The 25,058-nt window shown below is 35.0% G+C and overlaps 1 protein-coding gene and 1 long non-coding RNA gene across 7 annotated transcripts in view; one reads left to right on the forward strand and one right to left on the reverse strand.

Annotated features, from left to right (window-relative positions):
• SLC35A5 (solute carrier family 35 member A5) overlaps window positions 1-25,058 on the forward strand; it is a 40,638-nt gene that overhangs the window by 1,477 nt on the left and 14,103 nt on the right. For 2 of the 5 annotated variants that reach the window (XM_074301179.1, XM_074301180.1), the window contains exons 2-4: window positions 13,977-14,138; window positions 16,222-16,320; window positions 21,820-21,953. In XM_074301179.1, the coding sequence (XP_074157280.1) occupies window positions 14,009-14,138; window positions 16,222-16,320; window positions 21,820-21,953 (363 nt within the window). In that variant the 5' untranslated portion in view covers window positions 13,977-14,008. Of the gene's footprint in view, window positions 1-13,976; window positions 14,139-16,221; window positions 16,321-21,819; window positions 21,954-22,637; window positions 22,774-25,058 lie in introns of those variants that run through there. The other 3 variants (XM_074301181.1, XM_074301183.1, XM_074301182.1) reach the window with 3 other exon arrangements.
• LOC141561503 (uncharacterized) lies at window positions 21,646-22,686 on the reverse strand. Of its 2 annotated transcripts, none has more exons than XR_012488069.1 (2): window positions 22,540-22,686; window positions 21,646-21,951 (listed from the first exon to the last, which is right to left on the reverse strand). It is a non-coding gene; the product is annotated as an uncharacterized LOC141561503 (long non-coding RNA). The 2 variants fall into 2 exon arrangements; XR_012488068.1 differs by having other exon boundaries at window positions 22,523-22,649.

Raw genomic sequence — 25,058 nt, forward strand, 5'->3', positions numbered from 1 at the left:
ACAAGAAAAATCAGATTTAGAAAGGTAAAAATAACCTGGAAAGAAAAACAAAAATGCAAGCAAACAACAACAGAAAGAGTGCAAATGTATGGTGTGGTCTACACTCATTTCCCAGTGTTCTTTTGCTGGGTGTAGCTCGTTTTGTTCATCACTGATCAATTGAAACTGATTTGGATCCTCTCATTGCTGAAGACAGCCATTTCTTCAGAATGGATTCTCATACAGTATCATTTTTGAAATGTATAATGATCTCCTGGTTCTGCTCGTTTCACTCAGCATCAGTTGATGTAAGTCTCTCCAAGCCTCTCTGTATTCCTCCTGCTGGTCATTTCTTACAGAACAATAATATTCCATAACCTTCATATGCCATAATTTATCCAACCATTCTCCAATTGATGGACATCCATTCATCTTCCAGTTTCTAGCCACTACAAAAAGGGCTGCCACATTCTGGCACATACAGGTCCCTTTCCCTTCTTTAGTATTTCCTTGGGATATAAGCCCAGTAGTAGCACTGCTGGATCAAAGGGTATGCACAGTTTGATAACTTTTTGGGCATAGTTCCAAATTGTTCTCCAGAATGATTGGATTCTTTCACAACTCCACCAACAATGTATCAGTGTCCCAGTTTTCCCACATCCCCTCCAACATTCATCATTTGTTCCTGTCATCTTAGCCAATCTGACAGGTGTATAGTGGTATCTCAGAGTTGCCTTAATTTGCATTTCTCTAATCAGTAGTGATTTGGAACACTTTCATATGAGTAGAAATAGTTTCAATTTCATCATCCAAAAGTTGTCTGTTCATATTCTTTGATCATTTATCAATTGGAGAATGGCTTGATTTATGAGACCATATTTGAATTCAAGTCCTCTTACAATAGGGTTGGTTCTCTATCCACTACACCATTTAGCTGCCCTTCAGACTACTTTTTCCGCTAAGGCCACCCTCTGAAGGGAGGGCTGCCCAGGTGGCAGGATCACAGAAGGGAAGTTATTCTTTTACTTCAAAGGCTTGCACTGATATCTCATTAGTTTCTATCTCCTTATGCATAGTAAGTGCTTTATAATTGTTTGAATTGTGAATTGAATCGAATCATAGTTTTTAAACCCTAGGGCTCTTAGAGGTTATACTAGTACCTACCCTATAGAGCATTAGTGTCCAAATGACATCAGTGTCTTGCACTTGCTTCTTTATAAATTATATATTAGTACTATCTTGCTTGTAATTTTGTATAACATAAAACTTTCAAGTTTTTTTTAAGTTTTTGTTTTAACAAAAAAAAAATTTACATATTTGATCCTAGATTCAATAGGGAGATACTGGAACTTATTGAATAGGGGAGTAAGTGACATGGTCAGCTGACAGCTAGGAAAATCATTTTGTCAGGTGCTAGTGATAGGATACAGGAGTACACAAGCATTAATGCCAAAAATGTATTAGGGTTTTGGTATTCCTCCTGTTGAGGTTCAGAAGAAGACTCCAAATGATTGAGGTCATAGACCAGTGTTGTGAGGTGTCTCAAAAGAATTTGCAGGCTTGAATCCACCTCAGATTCAAGTCAAAGCTTATTGTAATGATAACATCCATTGAAGTGTGCTAGGTTCCAAAAATATTTACCAAAGAACCAGAAGCAAGAAGATAAATTTATAGAAAAAAAAAAAACAGATCAGGTGCTTCATGTCACTGATATGTTCATTTTATGGCTTAGAAGTAGAATTGAAGAGTAGTCTTAGAGGTGGTTTAGTATCCACTTCATTATTATCTCAGAAACTTTGTTATTACTAACCAACAGATTGTTATCTGGAAGCCAGCATTGTTTGTGGAACTACAGCACTCTAAGGCCAGGTAACCTTAGGCTTGCTGCTGTATCTCCCCTAGAAACTGCACCCTATCATTCCCTTCACTTGGGACAAAGGGACAAAGGTCACATCTTCTGGAACTGCTTCTGATTGATAAGGGGCGTTGAGTTGGCCCTGCCTAATGGGGTCCACACTGAGGAAGGAAGACACGTGACTTGAAGGTGAAGGTGGTGGCTATAGTATCCAGGGAGTGCTGAGTGTCAGAATCTGATATCAGGTGATATTCAGATTCACCCTAGTGGTTGGAATTTCATGACTTGAAGTCTGGAAGAAACAATTCTCACAAGTAGATTAGAAATGCAGGGGCCAAATATGAGCAAAAACAAAAAAAAAAAAATAGAAGTGGAGTTAGTATGAGGATTACTAGGGACAGTGACTAGTAACCCGGGCCAGAAGAAGACTTGGGGGGATAGAAGAGGCTATCATGAATATCTCACATACATATAGCTTTTCCTCAGATAAATACAAAAGAACATTTCCTCCAAATCCTTCCTTTTGTCTCCTCAAAGAAGTAGGGGCAATGGATAGAATAATGGCATTATATACACTGAAAGGAGTACTCAGGCCTATGGTGCAAGCACCATAATGTTTTAAAGGCATTAAGCACTGAGTAGAGAGCATGACAGGCAGAGTGGAGATGATCCTTAATCTTAAAGTGCCTCAACCATAAAGCTTTACTCTGTAAAGAGCTGAGCAGACCAAAATAAGGTGTGATCTCCTTTAGCAAAAACTCTGAACTTTTTCGGTTTTGCAAAGGAAGACTTTTACCCAGTTATTAAGGTATCAACAAAAACCAAAAGCAATTTGAAGCCTCTGCAAGGGGGCTTATATGTAAAATCTATCTGAGAATTCTCCCCTTAAATATGTATTCCTCTTCCAGATGGGCTTCTGAATGGGATGGGGGGGGTTAACTTGGTTATAATAGTGTCAAAACTGATCCTTCAGAACTTCAGCCTCCAGAGCACATACATGACAGGATAAAAGCATCCTTAGCTCTGTTTGACAACCAATCATGTAGTAACAATTCCATCTCATAGCCAGATTCAGAAATAATCAGGTGGGAAACAAAGAAACAGAACTGGGAAACTGAATCAAAAGGATCTGACCTTGAGAAGAGGCTAAGGTTTTCTCCCCAGCTCTTAACCACTTAAGATGTCCACCTATTACAATTCAGGAAGATATCCTTCTGAGTAACTTATGGCATTTCTCTGGTGGCTTACTGACTTAATGATCAGGCATTCAAATTCAAAACTCAAAAGAATATCAGTTACACTTCCAAGAGATTTTATCTCTAATAGCAAATTCTACTAATCACAGTTTAGGGCTAGATAACATTATTTTTAAAAGCTTATCAGGACTTACACATGCAGGAAATTTTATGATGATTCTTAGTAAACACATTTCTTGTTTAGAAACTATATATTCTAAACAGGCTCATTTCTCAGGGCTGATGATCTAGCTTACCCTGATGGTTTCAAGAAAACTGGCAAACTTACAAATTAAAGGAAGTTGACAGAGACCCTAAAGAAGGGGCTGAGCTTGCTGTTGCCTACCCCAATTATTCTTAGTGTTTTCATGGGCTGTACTGTTTGATACCTCTCCTCACTCTTCAAAGGGAGAAAAAGGTGATGCACATCCTCTCATAAGTATGAGACCTCCAAGTGGAGGTGAACTGATAAGGCTTTCATCTCATGCCTCTTATTTCACACACAGTAATTAGGTTTAACATGATGACAACTTTAAACTACCAAAAGTGAAAATACCTAATTTCCTAGATTCCATTTACACAGCATTATAAAATGGGATTAGTAAGGCTAAATAAACTTTCTACCTTCTTTTAATTGTCAAGTTTATTCTGCTCCCAAGTGGTTGCTGCTTTGGAAATTCTCAGGGAGAATTACTACTCCCTTAAATAAATTTCCTTTTTGTTTTGTTTTGTTTTGTTTTAAATTGAGATAGAACAGATTTTAAAATTGATTTAATTTTAGTTCATGAGATTCCCTAAATTCTGACTAAATGTTCCAGACAAACTGAATTGCCATTTGGTTATTTTCCAATTCTCACAAACCAGTTCTCTTTTGTGAGCCAGGAAAGAGTTAAGATGCCAGTTTTTACTGGCAGGGTCCTCAGAGCTGAGGTCCACAGGAAAAAGTCAGGCTTTTTCCCCCTTTAAGGTGGGAGTCAAAGATATTAAGAAATCTTTCCCAGCATTCTAATTGCTGCATAGAAATTTTTTTGTTGCTGCCTGAATTTAAATCTTTCCAGGTAACAGAATCTAGTTCATATAACAAACGTGACACAAACATTCTGCACAGAGATATAGACACAGACAAAAATGATAGGAAAGAGAACTCTCCCATCTATGCCCAAAACTATAAAATCTCTTTATCAAATGCCATCCCATAGAACTTCATCTCCTCTAGTGTGCCAGAGAAGGTGGAAAGATGGTAAAGGTTGCCTAGAAACTTTGCCAAAAATTGCAGGAATATTACAAGTCTCAGCATCCCAAGATGACCCAGACAGCCTTTTCCTAGTTGCTTGAGGTGTCCCAGCTATCTGATTGAGGGAGAAAAAAAAATAAGGGGCTTACCTTGACAAGGAGGGAATGAAGCCAGGGGAGACCAGACTCTCCCTGCATTGGCCACCAATTGTTGAGATTCAGAAAGAGACCTCAAAAAGTTGGTGTCACAGACTGGTGTTGTAAGGTGTCTTAGAAGAATTTGCAAGCTTGGATTCATCTTTATGTCAAAGGGCAAAGTTTATTGTAATTGCAACACCAATTGAAGCAGGCTAAGTTCCAGGCAAAGAACCAGAAGCAAGAAGGTAAATTTATAGGAAAAAGAGAGGTAAGGTGCTTCATGTCACTGATATGCTAATTTTATGACTTAGAGGTAGAATTAAGGAGTGTCCTAGAGGTGGAGTTGAAGAGTGTTTTGGGATGCACCTTATTATTATCTCAGAAACTTTGTTATTACTGACCAAACAGATTGTTATTTGGCAGTCAGCATATTTTGTGGAACTACAACTTTGCCAAGGCCAGGTGGCCTTAGGGTTAAGGCCAGGTAGCCTCAGGATTGCTACATTTCCCCTAAAAGCTGCACCCTATCACTCCCCCATACATCCATCAAATGTTGGGGAGGAATTTGGACACCAAAAATATATTGGGGTTTTGGCCAGTTGTCTCAATGTATCTTTTTATTTTTAATTAAAGCTTTTTATTTACAATAAGCATAGGTAATTTTTTCAACATTGACCCTTGCAAAATCTTCTGTTCCAAATTTTCCCCTCCTTCCTCCCACCCCATTCCCTAGATGGCAGGTAGTCCAACAAATGTTAAATATGTTAAAATATATGTTAAATCCAATATATGTATACATATATAGTTATCTTGCTGCACAAGAAAAATCAGATTAAGAAGAAAAAAAAAACTGAGAAAAAACTAAATGCAAGCAAACAATAACAGAAAGAGTGAGAATGCTATGTTGTGGTACACATTCAGTTCCCTCAGTCCTCTCTCTGGGTGTAGATGGCTCTCTTCATCACTGAACAATTGGAACTGATTTGAATCATCTCATTGTTGAAGAGAGCTACGTCCATCAGAATTGATCATTGTATACTCTTGTTCTTGCCCTGTATAATGATCTCCTGGTTCTGCTCATTTCATTTAGCATCAGTTCATGGAAGCTCTCTAGGCCTTTCTGAAATCATCCTGCTGGCCATTTCTTACAGAACAATAATATTCCATAACATTCATATATCACAATTTATTCAGCCATTCTCCAATTGATGAGCATCCATTCAGTTTCCAGTTTCTTGTCACTAAAGGGCTGCCACAAACATTTTTGACCATGTGGGTCCCTTTCCCTCCTTTAAGATCTCTTTGGGATAGTAGAAACACTACTGTATCAAAGGGTATGCACAGTTTGATAACATTTTGAACATAGTTCCAAATTGCTGTCCAGAATGGTTAGATCCATTCACAATTCCACCAACAATGTATCAGTGTCCCAGTTTCCCCACATCTCCTCCAGCATTCGTTATTATCTTTTCCTGTCATTTTAGCTAATCTGACAGGTGTGTAATGGTATATCAGAGTTGTCTTAATTTGCATTTCTCTGATCAATAGTGATTTGGAACACTTTTTCATATGAATGGAAATAGTTTCAATTACATCCTCTGAAAATTGTCTGTTCATATCCTTTGACCATTTATCAATTGGAGAATGGCTTGATTTCTTATAAATTAGAGTCGATTCTCTGTATATTTTGGAGATGTTCTATTTCTTTTTCTAAAATGGGACTATTTCAGTAATTTATTTCCTCTTCTGTTATTCTGGGCAATCTGTATTTTTGTAGATGTTCTTCCATTTCTCTTAGATTGTCAAATTTATTGGCACAAAGCTGGGCAAAATAACTCCTAATTATTGTTCTGATTTTCTCTTCATTGGTGGAAAGTTCTCCCTTTTCATTTTTGAGATTAACAATTTGATTTTCCTCTTTCCTTTTTCTAATCAAATTAACTAAAGGTTTATCTATTTTGTTGGTTTTTTCATAAAACCAACTCTTAGTTTTATTTATTAATTCAATAGTGTTTTTTTACTTTCAATTTTACTGATCTCTCCTTTTATTTTTAGAATTTCAAGTTTGGTATCTGATTGGGGGTTTTAAATTTGTTCTTTTTCTAGCTTTTTTAGTTGCAAATCTAATTAATTGATCTTCTGTTTCTGTAGTTTATGCAAGTAAGCATATAGAGATATAAAAGTTCCCTTTATTACCGTTTTGGCTGCATCCCACAAATTTTGGTATGTTGTCTCACTATTGTCATTCTATTGGATGAAAATTATTTATTGTATCTATGACTTCTTTTTTATCCATTCATTTTTTAGGATGAAATTATTTAGTTTCCAATTAACTTTTGGTCTATTTTCCCTGGCCTTTTATTAAATGTAATTTTTATTGTGTTGTTGTCTGAAAAAATTCATTTACTATTTCTGCCTTTATGCATTTGATTTTAAGGTGTTTATGTCCTAATATATAGTCAGCTTTTGTATTGGTTCCATAAACTGCTGAGAAGAAAGTATACTCCTTGCTGTCTCCATTCAATTTTCTCCAAAGATCTATCATACCTAACTTTTCTAATATTCTATTTACCTCTTTAACTTCTTTCTTATTTATTTTGTGGTTTCATTTATCTATTCTGAGAAGGCAGGTTGAGATCACCCACTATTATACTTTTGCTGTCTATTTCTTCTTGCAACACTCTTAACTTCTCCTTTAGGAATTTAGATGCTATACCACTTGATGCAAATATGTTTAATATTGATATTGTTTCATTATCTATGGTACCCTTTAGCAAGAAATAGTTTCCTTCCTTATCTGTTTTAATTAGATCAATTTTTGTTTTTGCTTGACCTGAGATCAGGATGACCACCCCTGCTTTTTTTTTTTTTACTTCACCGTAAGCATAATAGATTCTACTCCAGCCTTTTACCTTTATTCTGTATGTATTGCTCTGCTTTAAATTTGTTTCTTGTAAACAACATATTGTAGGATTCTGACTTTTAATTATTTCTATTCTATAATGAGTCAACTTTCTCATGATATCTCTTCTGTAATAATATTTCATATTCTGAATAAAATCCGTGTCCATGGTTAAACCAGTGTGGCAACATTGTCAACAAGAACATTGTTTAAAAAAAATATTACAAAGCACTAAAGTCTGTTCCAAAGCTGAACTCTAACCTCCTATAAATAGATTAACTTGAAATAAACTATGTCCTGAAACTGAAACTGAAACACCTTGTCTCTAGAAACAGTAAGTGAATATATGTGTACTTTAATAGCTCTAAAATTTTTAAATTTTCAAATCATTGAAGGTTTTATTTTAAGAGAATTTATAGCATTAGCAAATGTGATAATGGTAAATTATATAACAGTACATATGTAGTACAGCATTGTACAATGAATCAAATGCTTTTGGGATTAGGACAACCATCCTTCAAATCCTTTCTTATGATCCTTACTATGTGACCAAGGGCAAGTGGCTCAATGTCTCTATTCCTCTGACTCCCAAGCTTGTTATGATATGGGGTCATCTATATAAAGCATACACTACAAACTTTAAAACGCCATAGAAAAATTGTTTGATAGAAATGTAGGAGAAACAGAGTTAAGAAAAAGTTGGCGAATGTCATCTGATCAGACCAATTTAATTAACATTGAGTGTAAAACTATTCAGAAAATAGATTGTAATCAGAAATGAATTATTTGTAAAAAAAAAAAAAAGGGGGGGGAGGCAAAATGGAATCTTTTTAAAATTGAATAATTGAATCAGATTTACTTGATAGTGTTTTTCTAATCATTTTTATTATTCTAATGCTTATAGAAAAATACATAGAACTCTTCATTTGATGATAAAAATCCTTTGCCTTTTCATTTTTCATTTGAGCTGTGACAAAAGTGCCCCTGTACATTTAACTATAGTAAATTTTGTATCTAACATTCTTGTGTTGACTTTTTATGCATTCTACAACGTAATTGTTACATCTCATGCCTTTGTAATAATTTTCTTTATAGTAATACTTATAATCGGGGGCTTTGGTAACTGACTAGTACCACTAATAATTGGAGCCCCTGATATAGCATTCCCTCGGATAAATAATATAAGCTTTTGACTTCTGCCACCATCATTCCTACCGCTGCTTGCATCTTCAACAGTTGAAGCAGGCGCTGGGACTGGGTGAACAGTTTACCCCCCTCTAGCAGGAAACCTCGCCCATGCCGGAGCATTAGTAGATCTAGCTATTTTTTCACTTCACTTAGCAGGAGTATCTTCTATCCTCGGGGCCATTAACTTCATCACAACAATTATCAACATTAACCCCCTGCTATATCCCAATATCAAACACCACTCTTCGTTTGATCAGTGATAATTACAGAGGTACTACTTCTCCTGTCTCTGCCAGTCCTAGCTGCCGGTATTACAATACTTTTAACAGACCGCAACTTAAACACAACATTCTTTGACCCTGCTGGAGGAGGAGACCCAATCCTTTATCAACACCTATTTTGATTCTTTGGACACCCAGAAGTATATATTCTCATTCTGCCAGGCTTCAGCATTATTTCTTACATCGTAATATACTACGCAGGTAAAAAAAGAACCTTTTGGGTATATAGGAATAGTGTGAGTATGTGTTGAGTACTCTATTTTATTTTGAATTAACTTTTTATTATACTATAATGAATACCATCAGACTATTCAGCTATACTATCTGTCTAATCACCCTAAAGTGTGATTAGAAATTTTTTCACCTGTGCAAAAAGTGAGGAATGAATTTTTCAGAAGATAATCTGGGAGACAGAATATTTGATGGTAGAATAAAGGCAAGGACTCCTCTGAGCTCTCCTCTAAATCCTTCCAAAGTCCTTTAAACAGTGACTCTAAGCAAATTTTAGAGCATCAGAACCCACCAGGAGATGGAATGAAACAATTTTCCAGCTGAAGACAACTTGGAAGTTCAGCAGGAAAGGTCTAGCCCAATCCCTGTGCAGGACATGCCAGCACAATCCTACTCCCAACAAAAAAAGATTTAGCAGTTTTTACATTAAAAGATCAGAAGGCTTGGGATATGATATTCTGGAGAGCATATAATAGGATTGCAACCAAGAATCATCTACCCAGCAAAACTGAGTATAATCCTTCAGGGGGAAAGGTGGATATTCAGTGTAATAGAGGATTTTCAAGCATTTGTAATGAAAAGACCAGACCACAAGATTGGGTTTTCAATTACGGAATTCAGGAAAAGCATGAGGAGGTAATCAAGAAAGAGAAATCATAAGGGACTTAATAAGGTTTATCTGTTCACATTCGTACATGGGAAGATGATATTTGTAACATAAGAACTTTGTCATGATGGCAGTTGGAATGAGTATATATAGACAGAGGGCACAGCTGTGTGAAGAAATGATAACTAAAAAGAATTAAGGGGTGAGAGAGGAGTATAAGGGAGAAAGGTAAAGGTAGAGATAGAATGTTCATAAATTATCAACAAAAAAAGAGAAATAAAAACTTTACAGTGAAGGGGAAGAGAGGGAGCAGAGACAGAGTGCATGAACCTCACTCTTATCAGAATTAGTTCAAAGAGGAAATTACACATTCAGGATGAGTATAGAGATCCATCTTACCCTGCAGGAAAGTAGAAGAGGAAGGGAATATAAAAAGGGGGAAGGAAGATAGAAGGAAGGCCATATTGGGGGAGGGGTGGTCAGTAGCAGTTCCCCAATTGTTAAATGATCAATGATTATGAATTATGAAGGGCTATAAAATCATGCATATCCTTTGACCAAACAATACCACTACTAGGCATGAATCCCAAAAGGGATTTTTAGAAAAGGACCTATATGTACAAGATACAAAAAATAAAACTAGACACACAAATTAAATACAGTATAAGTAGAAAGTGATCTCAAATGGGGTAACATTATTGGGGATAGGAAGTGAGGAGAAGAGGAAATATCCCAAAAGAGATTTTTAAAAAAGGAAAAGGACCTATATGTATACAAATATAGCATCTCTTTTCTCAGGCCAAAAAATTGGAAATTGAGAGTTGAATAAATTGTATTATGTGATAATGATGGGATCCCGTTATTCTATGAGAAATGATGAGCAAGATGCTCTCAGAAAAATGTGGAAAGTCTTTCATGCAAAATGAAATGTACACAATGAAATTTATATGAAGTAATAACAATGTTGTGGGATAATTAGTGTGAAAGACTTTGCTATTCTCAGCAATGATCCAACACTACTATGAAGGACTGATGATGAAAACTGCTATCTATACCTAGACAAAAAACTGATTGTGTCTGAATATAGATTGAAGCATACTTGTTTAAAAAATTATTTTTCTTAAGGGTTTTTTTTGGGTAGTAAGATCTGTGTTTTCTTTTGCAACGTGACTTTTGTGGAAATGTTTTGCATAACTTCACATATGCCTTCTCAATGGAGGGTGGGGAAGAAAAGAGGGAGAAAATCTGGAACTCAAAATTTAAAAAACAAATGTAAAAAAAAACTTATATATAACTGGGGAAAATAATACACACACATGTAAAAGTTAAAAAAGAAAAACAGATAATTTAACCCCATATCAAATTGTTTTGAGAAAAAGGACAGTCTATCTCTTCCCCTCAAGCAATTTGGGAAGAAGTTGGACTTGGGAGGGAAGAGGAGTGCCATGTCAATGGGATCCTGGGGGTGATGGAGTGAGCTGATAGAGAACTGAAAAGCACTAATATGGTGATCACTACAGGGAAGAAGTATCCTATGCCACCCCAAAACTTTCATGACTGCAAAGCTCCATTTGCTCAACACTAGTTATAACTTTAGGAAAATCTTAACTGTGATACTATTACCTGCCATCAAGGTATTCTCCCCATTTTGAAAGATCTCAGTTGAGACCTTATTACTGATGTGTACATAATGAACTTAATATTTATTGAATTGTTTGCTTTATGAGATTTTATGAGACTAAATGCTTGCACAGAGTGCTTAATTATATTGGTTTATTTTCAGTAGAGCAGGACCAAAAAAAGTGATATCTTATGTAGCTATTGGAAGTTACTGGACTGGACATAGTAACATACACCTATAATCCCTGCTACTTGAGAAAACTGAGGCTGATGGATCCTATGAGTTTGAGTTCTGAGCTGCAATAGGGTCAAATTGAACAAATATGCACATTAAATTTGGAATCAGTAGGAAGAGCTAGGGAACAGAGATTGCCCAAGAAGGAAAAAACAGTCGAAGTTGGAAAAATGGAACAGAGTACCATACCAACACTGTGGTGCAACTGTGAGTGGCTATTGTATCTCATCCCAGATGAGATAGATTTAGAAAAAGAGGCAGAAAAAAGAGAGATGGGAAAGGAAGAGAATAAAGTGGGTAAGAGAGAGAAGGAAAGAGGGAATCAGAGGGCATTTAGCTTTTATTTTGACTTATCACAGTCAAAAATTCAGTAAAAAAAATTGATATCTTTGTTCTAATACATGCCACAATGGGGACTACTGAGATATATAAAGTCATATGCCTTTTATTATTAAATGTCCTATTTATTTTTTCTGTTTCTTTTTCATTGTTATTTTTCTCCAGTGTCAGTATTTGCTGCTTTTCACCAGTCTTACTACTTCTGTCCACCCCTCTTTACTCTGTATATTATACATTTTTACTTGTTTCGTTGGTATCTTTTCCCCTCCAGCTTCTCCCAAATTTCATAAGTTCTGTAACAATCAACAACTAATGGAAGTTTTCCTTTCCTTACACTGGAAATATATCATCAATCTTCAGCTTTTCTTGTCCTTTTTCATTGTTGCTCAATGTTTAGGATAGTTTCTCTTTAACTTCCAGTGTTGTTCTAGCAATTTGAAATTGACTGACAATTGACTAGAATAAGTGAAGTGGTGTTTTATTTGTCTCTATAGCATCCACCATGAAAAGAGAGAGAGAATTAGGATGCAACTTATTGTTTCATTGATTTAGGTCACTCTCAGAGAAAGAAATTCTTTTATCAAAGCAAAATACCTTCTTTGTTGCCTAGAATACTGAAAGGTTAAGTTATTTGCCCAGGGTCACACAGAATGTATTAGAGGCATAACTTGAACCCAGTACTTTCTGGCTTCCAGATCAGCTGTTTTTGTAATGCTGCATGCAGTATATCATCAAAGATGCTAACTATAGAGTTAAAGCAGTAAGTCTTCTTACAGGTTTTTAGATTTTTTTATTTAGCTATATATAAAACCTCCATTGGATGATTCATTTTGATTTGGTAGTGAATGTGGACTCTAAAGTACAAACTCTGGTCCAAAAAAAATTGACTTTTCAGGTTGATTATTAACTTCTTTGAAGTTGTATCACTTCCTGAAAGAATTTAAAATTGAAATATTATCTCAATTGAACTTCAATGGTTTTGATTACTTAATAAGTTTCCATTTTTATTTCAGTTGAAGAAGCATTTATATTCTAGGACACTGAGAGATGCAAAAGCAAAAATAATGAAAGTTTTCCTGTGCATAGATAAATAATAATTAAGTCAGTCAGGAAAAACCTATACAGTGTTGTATCTAACTGCAGCTCTTAGAAGCCCTTTTCTGGCTGATTACATTTTAAATCTTTCAAAGTAGCAGGGTAACAGTCAAAGTAACAGACATTCTACTGACACAGAAATATAGACTAGGACAAAATGACAAGACAAATAAGAACAACAAAGCACCCAATTAAAATACTTAATTGGGAGACTCATCTTGATCCTGCCTGTAGCCAGGCAGTTTTATGTAGAACTTGATAAGTTCCTGGACTAGCTTTGAAAAGGGATCATCCAAGATATCAGTCTTGAAACCTTTAATAAATTTAACAGTGGCCAAAAGCATTTTGCAAGAATCTCTAAGGTCTAGGTCTTGGGATAGGTCATACATAATGTGTGTGTATGTATGTGTGTATATAAATATATAAATGTATAATCTTAGACTTTATTTTTTCCCATTCACAAAACAATTCCAAGTCCTTGGCGAGAGAGAGAGAGAGAGAGAGAGAGAGAGAGAGAGAGAGAGAGAGAGAGAGAGAGAGAGAGAGAGAGAGACAGAGACAGAGACAGAGACATAGATATAGAGAGCCAGAGCCAGAGACAGACAGAGCGAGAGAGAGAGAGAGAGAGAGAGAGAGAGAGAGAGAGAGAGAGAGAGAGAGAGAGAGAGAGAAGAGAGAGAGAGAGAGAGAGAGAGAGAGAGAGAGAGAGAGAGAGATTTAGAAAATGCTTGTTAAGACATTTTCATAAGTTAGCCAAGGATTCAGAATCAGGGTTCAACATGCCTCCTTTAAGGGCACTTGCTTTAAGTTTGAAGGAAATCAAAGGCTCCAGGAATAGAGGTGTAGAAGAAAAGCATTCCAGGCATGGGACACAATCCATTCAAAGGAACAGAAGTGTTAGATGATATGTCTTATACAGGCAATTTCAAATTGAGGGTGTCAGGATAGTGATGTATAATGAACCTCAGAAAAGTGCCATTAGTTTTGCCAAAGAACTTGCTTTTCCATTTTCTAACACTGAAGTTTTGTTTGTTGAAGGTTACAAACAGCCAGGCAAGTCAGACATCAGAATGGAAGGCAAGTGTTGCAGTTGGACTGGACCACGGATTGCATCAGTGACTTCTACAAGTCTTCTGGGGGTCACATTTGTGGCTTTAAGTTCAAGTCGTATTCTGTTGATGAAACTCTCAGCCAATGAAGGTATATTAATATTTTCATTGTAATTCTAGAAACCAATATTTTGTTTCTGCTGCTGCCTATGACTCAATTTCATCATGAGTCATATTTGACCTTAGTTTCTATGTATGAAATAGAAGACTAAAATCATTCCCCTGTAAAGTGAAATTGCTGACTATAGGCAATAAGTATATGCATATTCATTTTTTTGCCTTATTAAGTAATATATTTTATCTTGTATTATGGTAGAGTAATTATAATAGATGACTTTCCCCTCAAACTATCCCCTCTCCTGAATTTCCTTATTTATTTTGTTTTTAAGATAACATATCTATTAAGTTCTCACTATATACCAGGCACTCTGGTAAATTCTAGAGAAAGCAAATTCAAGAAAAGATGGTAGTTTTTACTATCAAGGAGCTCATATATAATGGGGCATGACAATCTTTAAAGAAAGCTGGAAAGTAGAGGGAGGGTGTGATGTTCTGGTTAGCTTTCTGGAGGGCCTTTGGACCTTGGTTTCAGCAGAATAATAACCATGAGAATAGTTAGGGATAAAGTCCAAAGTCTTTATTGTCTCCTTCACAGTCTGTCTCCTCTGCCTGGGGCCTGGCTAGCTTTCTGGAGGTCCTCCAGGATGGGTCTGGGTCTCAGTAGAGGAATGCAGGAGGCAGGCCACCACAAGGCTGATCAAAGATGGAATCTCTCCTCTCAGTGGAGAAGTGAAGGAGGTAGGACAGCCACCACAAGGGTTTTTATCTTCGAGTCTGTCCTCCTCCCAGATCTCTTAGCTCTTATATACTCTTATTATAAAATTACATCATCTCTAGAACTATTACATCACCATGCTAAGTATATGTAAACTAGATAGCCATTGTCTTATCAATTCCACTGAGTTAACACCTTGTTGTAGGATTAAATCAGTCTTACTCAGCCTTAAGTATGTTTCTCCAAAGTTCCTGCCCTTTACAGATGGGGCTCAAAGTTGTCAAGTAGGTAAAGCTAGTATGTCTGAGCAACTCTGAAAAACAGCAGTCTTGCTCAGGGACACAGCAAACAGGAGAATAGATCTCAGGCTATAGGCATCTCAATATGAAGAGGAAGTTTATGAGGAGGTAGTGCAGTCTATACATGGACTGACCTGAGAATCTTTCCCTACTACTGCTGAGGGCATCACCAGCCATCTTCAACTCCTTACTCCCACATACCTTATATATCTGTTAATTGTCAAATCTTGTCATTTTAACCTTCATAACATCTGTGGTATAGATTCCCTTCTCTTCACTAAAATAACATCACTGTGGTCTAAATCCTTATTTCCTCTTACCTAGACTATTACAGTAGCCTCTGGGTGCTGTCTCCACCTCTCCCTATTCCTTTTATCAAAACTACTTGATTTTCCTAAAGAATGAGTCTGACCATATACTTCCCTTCTCAACACACTTGTCAGTGGTTCCATATTACTTCTGGTGTCAAATCATAATTCTCTCTTTGGCCTTTTATAACCCAACTCCTTCTCTCACATCACTCCTCTCTACAAATGCTACACTGTTTTTTTGGACAGGATACCCCATTCTGACTGTCTTTTCACTGGCTGTCCACTCATGCCTGAAATGCTCACCCTCCTCACCTTTACCTTTAGGCTTCCCTGACTTCTGCCAACACTAAATTTTAACCCCATTTTTGGTGGAGATACTTTCTCTTCTCACTCCCCGCTTCCCGTATTGTCATCTTCTGCTTATATTGTATTTATCTTGTATTCCTATTTTTTTGCATCTTGTTTCCCTCTTAGAATGTGAGCCCCTAAGAGCAAAAATGATGTTTTTACTATTATATTGTCAACTCAGTGCTTAACATAGTGTTTGGCACATAATAGGATCATTGAGTCTCAGTTTTTTTCATCTATAAACAGAGATATTTATCTCTCTACTTCACATAGTTTTTACATGGAAATACCTGAATGTCCCAATATATTCCAGTTTTACAAATTATCTCCAAAACAGTGTTCCACTAGAGGTACATTTATAACAAATGTTTCATAAAACATGTGTCAAATTAATGACTATGTTAATGCCAAATAAATAAATTCTTCTCTATTTCCTTTTAGAGAATAAATATGATTATCTTCCTACAACTGTCAACATGTGTTCGGAACTTGTGAAGTTGACCTTTTGTGTAGTTGTGGCAATCTGGATTGTAAAGAAAGGTAAGAGAGACCTATCCCTTACAGTCTCTGTGTCAATTTAAAATTATGGGTGGCACAGTGTTAGAGTGCCAAGCCTGAAGTCAGGAAGACTCATCTTCCCGAGTTCAAATCCAGCCTCAGACACTAAGTATGTGACCTTGGGCAAGTCACTTAGCCCTGTTTCAGTTTCCTTATCTGTAAAATGAGCTAGAGAAGGAAATGGCAAACCACTCCAAGATCTTTATTAAGAAAACCATAAATTGGGTTATGAATAATCAAATATGATTGAAATGACTGAACAACATCATTAGCATTCTAGAGCTCAAAAGGGACAAATCATCTTATTCAACCTCATTCTACAAATGGGAAAACTGAGACCTGGAGAAATTGATCACATGCTCTATTAAAGAAGCATTTAGTTCAATTCACCAAGCATTTACGAAAACACGCACAATGTGGACAGACAAAAATGAAAAACCGAATCTCTTGCCTCAAGAAATTTGCTTTGTGCTAGGAGGAAACAAATATATAGACATAAAATATCTATGAATAAATTGAACAATAATTTTTTCAGGGTAGTTAGATAATACTGAAAATTGAGGATGTTGGGGAAGGCCTTATGTAGAAGACAGAACTTGAAACAAACTTTGAGGGAATTAGAGTTCTAAGAATCCAAAGGAAGAAGGAAGAACATCATACATTCTAGCAAGGGGAACATCTTGTAGAAAGGTTCATATATAGGAAACTATGTAAGTCTGGGGCCTGCTCAGATGGAATGTAGAATGAATAGCTCACAGAGAAGAAATCATGGGGAAAAGAAGGGTTGGAGTTAGATTCTATGAAATTTTAAATATCAAATGGGAAATAGGTGTTTTATCCTAGAGCTATTTTAATTATAAAGTTTCTTTAGCAGGGAATTGACCTGGTCAGAACCATGCTTTAGGAATATCAATTTTGCATTCAGCAGGATGATTTCAGAAAGGCCTGGAGAAACTTAACATGAACTGATGTTAAGTGAAGTAAATAGAACCAAGAGAACATTGTAATCAACAACAAGATTATCAACTCTGAAGGACTTGACTCTTTTCAACAATGAGGTGATTCAGGCCAGTTCCAATGGTCTTGAGATGCAGAGAGGCATTTGCATCCAGAGAGAGGGCTTTGGGGATTGAATGTGGATCACAACATAGTATTTTCACTTTGTTGTTTACTTGCTTTTTTTTGTTTGTTTGTTTTCCTTTTTGATGTGATTTTTCTTGTGCAGTATGAATATGCATAGAAATATGTATAGAAGAATTGCATGTATGTGCAATCTATATTGGATTACTTGCTGTCTAGAGGAAGGAGTGGGGGAAAGGGAGGGAAAATTTTTGGAACACAAGGTTTTGCAAAGGTAAATGCTGAAAACTATGCATATATTTTCAAAATGAAAAACTAAAAAAAGGAATATCAGTTTTGTAGTTCTGTGAAGCATAGATTAGAAAATGGCAAAACTGAAAGCAGGGAGAATTATGAAAATGCTATAGTAGTACAAGGCTAATTAGTAGCTACCTACTGTTGTATAGTTGATTAGTCACATCAAACACTTCATGACTCTTTTTGGAATTTTCTTGACAAAGATATTGGAGTGCCTCTTCATTTTCTTTTCTAGGTCATTTTACATGAGAAAACAGATGCAAAAAGGATTAAGTGACTTGCCCAAGGTCGCATAGTTAGTCATGAGGACCTAAGTTCAAATGTCACCAACACTTATAATAAGATCTTATTTCTAATAGATACTATAACTCAGAATTTACATGTTATCGATTATAGATCAAGAGATGTTAGGGATACAAAGACAAACACTAAGTGCCAACACTTTTTTCTATTGTGCCACCTGTGTTAGTAGCTATATAAATGTAAGCAATTCTTTTTAACAACTTGTTTTTTTTCTCATTTTTTTCTGTTGGATTTGGGACAAGTCAATATCTAATGATTATTCTTTTATGTTTAATCTTCAATCTACCATTTCAGAGCTGGATAAATTAACTGTTTTTGTACTTTAATAAAAATATTATTAGTATGTAAGTTTACCTTTTATATGCTTACTGAAAGCATCCTTGATATAACTTTGATAGCAGGTGGGACAACAGGAATGATATGGTCTTCATCCTATTCTCATATAATTTTTATTTTCTCTACTAGTCCTATATATTTTGAAAACTTTTCATTAATTTAGTTTGGAGAGTGTAACATTTGATATGGCAACTGTATGTTAAGTATCTTAGGCCAGATTTGAACTTAGGATCTCCTGACTATAGGACTGGTGCCCCAAAATGTTATATAAAAGTTCTTTTGGATCAAATTTATTTCTGGATGAATGTGGGCAATAATTCAGTCTGTGATAATGGTTCATTTACCAATAAGAGTTTGAACTCTTCAAATTATTTTGAAGTTGGTATTGGACTTTGGAAATTTGTAATCTATCAATCAATAAAAAATTATCAGCTATATTAACAGCTAGTCATATGGTCTCAATATTTAGTAGGTGCTACATTTTTGAAGCTTGTATCACTAAGCCTGGACTCCTTAAGGAGAACCTTTCTATAATTTCTGGTAGCAATCACCTACTATTGCAAATAAATCTGGATGACTTACCCATTTGTTGGTATTTCTTTGTCATTACATTATCATCCAAATTCATGCAGATAATGCCCATAGAGGAATTTTTGAGTTCTTTCTTGAGTTTTAGGTAATTCATAGACTCTCAGAGCTAAATAATTTTTGGGTTACATTCTATAAATTCCATGACATGTACTTTTTATCAACTTTTACTGTTGCTCAGTAAAACAATATTTACTTATTCCAAAATTATTTCTATAGATTATTGATCTACTTATCATGTGCTCTTTGAATGTCTATCAAAACTCTTCCTTTTTGATAAGGAAGTATTTATTTTTTTAGTTGTCTTAGGGTGATGATAATATTTTAATATTGTATGGATTTTTGTTGTGGTACAGTTTGTAACTATATAAGAGTGCATATATTTATATATTATATTTTTATATCACCTTCATTTCTGAATATGTTCCTCTTCCTCAGCAAGTCATCCTTGTGACAAAGAATTTTTCGGAAAAGAGGGGAGGGGAAAAAAAGATCAGCAAAATTTACCAGTATATCTGCTGATGTTGATAATCTGTGTTATATTTCATACCCATAGTCCCTGACCTCTGTCAAGAAACAAAAATGTGCATTTTCTCCCACAGTTAAGCTTACTTATGTCACATGAAGTTTCTCTTGTTGTTGTTCTTTCCATTTATGTTGTTATAGTCAGGAGTTATAATGATGAGAGTACTACAGTTCCTACAAGTTGGGAAGACCTGGTTTAAAATAACATCAAAGTAACTGACAGTGTGTTCATAGCAAGTCACTTAACCTTTGTAGTCCCCATTTCTTCATCTGTTAGGTGGAGAAAATAATAGTATCTAACTCAGAGAGTGATTATAAGGATAAAATGAGAGGATATGCTAGTCTTACAGCATTATATCAATATTAGATATTATTATAGCCATTATTTATATATTTTTTCCTTTACTCTGCATCAGTTCACATAACATTCCCATACTTCTCTGCATTCTTCATATTCATTGTTTCTTTTTAGCCCAGGACTATTCCATTACAGTACAGTGATTAATCCACTGACTCAGCTATAAAATCTTAAAAAGATGCATTCAGCTCGTATCTCAGAAGCTTATATGTAGTTCTGAGTTAATTTGTAAATCTATATTTTCATGTTATCTCATCTTAAATAAGTTCCTTTTAAGGACTATTTCATTTTGTCTTTGTATCCCTAACATCTCTTGATCTATAATCTAACATGTAAATTCTGAGTTATATTATCTATTAGAAAAAATATCTATTAAAGTTCTCAATTGAACTTTTAACCATGAGACATGTATTTTGAACTTGTAAGTGTTCTATTGAAGGAACTTCAATAGAAGGAAAACTTACTCTTAATAGTAAAAATGGCATAGTGATTATAAAATTTGAAATATTAATATTTTCTAAATTTCATTATCCTTTTAACATAACAAAATTATCATTCTTCCTAATAAGATCTCTTTAAAAGTATATTTTTATATTTCAGTCACATTGTTTTCATTTTGCTGTTTCTTAACCTGATATTGATTAAAAATATGCAAACATTAAGTTTTTTTGGTTTTTCATATCAAATTTGCTGTTGAATTAATATCCTATAGTTTATTTGATAATAAAAAAGTGATTAAGTACTTGGTATTTATTTATTGAAACCCATTACTTAATTATGTTATCTAAGCTATTTATATTGTACATACATACCTTATTAAAAAGTACTATATACTTTCTGTATATTATTGGCTCTGAAAAAACATTAGTGAATTCAAGTGACAGTCTTAGAGTCAAAATTCAAATTCTTTTTTTGATGCTTAGTAGCTGTGTGACCCTAGACTGATCATTTAACTTCTTTGTCCTTCAAAAACTCCCTAGGATTTTATCTACTAAGAAGCTTTTGTTGGGGGAGAGAGTGTCTCATTCTGATGAATTTACTGATTACTAGAAAATCATGTATCAGATCTGTTCTCCTACATCTAGTAAGCTTCAACTATGAGGCTTAACATAAACAAGCAATTTCTAACATCTAGTAGGAAGAGAACTTCTAACAGTTTGCTACATTTGAAGATCTTATTTCATATTAGACTAAGCTTCTTAATCCAAAAGTCTGAGTGAGAAACGTTGAAAAATGCATGAAACTTGAGCATTTTTATGCTTTGTTTGAACTTTGTGACATTGGTCTTCCTATCCTTTCCACTCCTTCTATGGGATGACTTCCACTAGACTTTTTGAAAACCAGAGTATGAGATAATAATTTGAAAGTTAAGTTTAGGGGGCAGCTAGATAGTACAGTAGATAGAGCACTGGCTCTGGAGTCAAGAGCACCTGAGTTCAAATTTGGCCTCAGATTCTTAACACTTCCTAGCTGTGTGACCCTGGGCAAGTCATTTAACCCCAATTGCCTCATAAAAGAAAAATGAAAGTGAAGTTTAATTTTTTTTTAGTGTTGCAGAGTTATGTTCAAATTTGAAATCTAGTCTATCTCTTTAAAACTACAATGAAGTGTTTCTTCTTTAAATATCTAACCTTTTCTTTTAGCTAAATTGTCTTATTTTTCCTTCTTAGTCTTATGTCAATAGATGTAAAGCATATTCCTGGATCTCCTCAGTTATTACTTCCAGGATCTCAAGTAAATAGAAATTAGTACCATCATTCTCACTGTATTTCCTAAGGGCAGAGAAGAGGTATATCAACAAGAATAATATAAGACATTAATTTTCTATATCCATTATTGTCTTTTATTTTCTAAAGTGAGCATTTATCTAGAGAAATCCATAAATATTCTTTAAAGGAAGTATTTTTAGAAACGAAATCTAGTTTTGTCTTTTCATCTAAAATTTGATTGTTTTCACCAATACCAGTTCCGTATCCATTTATCTTTTCCTGTAGAGGGCTATCAGTGTAAAGATTTTGGATGTGCGTCTTGGAGAGAGCTCTGCCATTATATGAAGTGGTCCATTCCTGCCTTCCTTTATTTTCTGGATAATCTGATTGTCTTCTATGTCCTGTCCTATCTTCAGCCTGTAAGTAAATTTGACAAAAACAAAAAACAAAAAACAAAATATTGAAGCAATGTAGGAAAAATGAACTGTTCTTTTATTATGCTTGTTGGCTTTGGTTGTCTTATGTTAACATTGGCGTTGATGCTACTTATTCCTGTTATTGGCCTTCTTGAGCTAACCATTTTTTAGTTTGAGTTATTTAGTTTTAGTTTGAGCTATTTTTTAACTTCTATACTAGAACTTTATCAGTGGGTAAGCCTTTAGTCTTGGCAATTTGTGAGGAACAGCCCTAGACTGGCATTGCCCCTCTGTTAAAGGAGGGAATGTTTTTTGGTAGGAGAATATTAGTTATAATCTGTGAGTGCCTTCTAATTAATCTCCCTTTAATTTAATCCATTCTCCACACAAATATCAAAATGATTTTCTTAAAGCTAACCATGTTCTCCTTATCACCACTTATTCACTAAACTCCAGTGATTCCTTAGTATCCTCAACCCTTATAATCTGGCCTCATCCAGTCTTCCTCATGCTAAGTATTATTCTCTACAAACTCTTTGGGCTGTCTTCTTGGCCTAATTTCTGTTCCTCACACAGAAAATCTTATCACTTGTTTCTTTGCCTTTGCACTGGCTGTATTCCACCCCTGGAGCATTTTTCCTCTTTACTTTTGCCTCTTATAACCCCTGACTTTCTTCAGCTCAGCTTCCTTGATTCCAATGCCTCCTTCTACAGTTAGTCTTTACTGGTTTTCCCAGTTAACAGTACTGGCAATTTCTAGAACTTTCAGCCTAGAGACACCAAAGACAACTTGGAGGGTCACCAGGAAAGATCTGTCACTAGGGTGAGCAAACCAGGAATGGATGTGGGCAGTAAGAGAGGCAGCACCTTCTGGAGGCCTCAGCTTGTAGGAAGTCTCTTACTAGTACTGTTGCTTTCACATATTAGATCTTATTGCTACAATGGAGCAAGGACATTCTTTACATTTCCAAGGGAGAAAAGAATGATTTTGGTCCCTAAAAAGATCTCTTAAAACAGCTTGGGAAAGTACACCTTCCACCTTGGAAACAGAGCCCTACTTTAACAAAGAGTTAAAAGCTGAGTAATAGATTAGGAAAATGAGTAAATAATAGAAAATTCTGACCATAGAAATTTACTATAGTGACAAGGAAGATCAAAACACACACTCAGAAGAAGATAACAAAGTCTAAGCTCCTTCGTCTAAGCCTCCAAGAAAAATAAGGTCTCAGGCTATGGGAGAACTTAAAAGGGATTTTGGAAATCAAGTAAGAAAATTAGAAAAAAAATTGAGAAATTGGTAGAAGAGGAAATCAAAAAGATAATGAAGAGAAGAATACCTTAAAAATCAAAATTTACCAAATGGAATACCAAAAGTGGTCCAAAATCTCACTAAGGAAAATAATTTCTTGAAACTTAAGAGCTGAGCAAATGAAAGCTAACTACTTTCTGAGAAATCAAGAGAAATAATTTAAAAATTATTAGTCTACCTGAAAATCCCGATAAAAAAGTCTTGACATCATCTTTCAAGAAATTATAAAGGAAAACTATCTTGATATTCTAGAACAGAAGAATAAATAGTAATTAAAAGAATCTGCCATGAATATAATCCTTCAGGGGGAAAGATGGATATTCAACAAAATAGAAGAATTTCAAGGATTTGGATGACAAGACCAGACTTGAAAAGAAAATTTGATTTTGAAATATAGGACTTAGGAGTAGCATAAGGAGGTAATTAGGAAAGGGATATCATAAGGATTTAATAAGGTTAATCACTTTAAACTATTACTACATGGGAGGATGAGATTTATAACTCAGAATTTTTTCCTTATTATAGTAATTGGAAGAAATATATATATATACAGAGAGAGAGAGAGAGAGAGAGAGAGAGAGAGAGAGAGAGAGAGAGAGAGAGAACAGGTATAAGTTGAATATGAAGAAATTATCTAAAAAAATTTAAGGGAAGAAAGGGAAAGGGAGAGGTGGAATGATACAAATTATTTGTCATAAAAGAGGCAAGAAAAAGCTTTTTGCAGTGGAAAGAGGGGATAACAAAGAGGCAATAACATGCAGACTCAATTTGGGTATAGAAATCTATCTTATCCAGAAGGAAAGTAGAAGAGGAAAAGCATATAGGAAGGGGGGAAAATGATAAAGAAGAAGACATATTGGGGGAGACAGTGGTCAGCAAAACACTTTTGAGGGGCGTCAGTGAAAAGGAAGAGAGAATAGAATAAATGGGAAATATAGTTAGCAGTAGAGATTGGGAAATAATTTTGAATCAATTTTCTCTGATGAAAGCCTCATTTCTCAAATAGATAATGAATTGAGTCAATTTATTTTAAAAAATAAGAGCCATTTCCCCATTGATAAATGATCAAAACATATGAGCTATGCTGAAAAATCTTGTATGTTCTTTCACCTAACAATACCATTACTAGGCATGAATCCCAAAAGAGATTTTTTAAAAAAGGAAAAGGATCTATATACACAAAAATTTTTTCTAGTAGCTCTCTTCTCAAGGCAAAGAATTGGAAACCGAGGGATGCCCTTCAATTGAAGAATGTCAATAAATTGTGGTATATGATTATGATGGAATATTATTGTTCTATAGGAAAGGATGAACAGGATGTTCTCAGAACAACCTGGAAAATCTTCTTTGGATTGAAGCAAAGTGAAATGTGTTGTGTACAAAGTAATCAGCTGTGAATGACTTTGCAATTCTCAGTAATTAATAGTAATCTATGACTACTCTGAAAAACTTATGATGGAAAAAATGCCATACATACCCAGAGAAAGAACTGGTTATGTCTGAATACAGTTTGAAGCATACTTTATTTTATTTTTCTCTCAGGCTTTTTTGGGGGGGAAGGGAAATATGTTTTCTTTTAAAACATGACTTTTATAGAAATGTTTTGCATAACTTCACATGTCCCTTTTTAAACAGGGTTGGGGTGGGGAGAAAGGGAGAAAATCGTGAATTCAAAATTTTAAAAACAAATGTAAAAAATAGTTTTACCTGCAACTGAGAAAATAAAAAAAAATGCATTCTTTTAGTCATCTGGATCTGAATGGAGGTAAAGTTAAGTTAAAAATGCTCCTGATAACATC

This window comes from Sminthopsis crassicaudata, chromosome 3 (assembly GCF_048593235.1).
Source record: "Sminthopsis crassicaudata isolate SCR6 chromosome 3, ASM4859323v1, whole genome shotgun sequence".
NCBI classification, from domain to species: domain Eukaryota; kingdom Metazoa; phylum Chordata; class Mammalia; order Dasyuromorphia; family Dasyuridae; genus Sminthopsis; species Sminthopsis crassicaudata.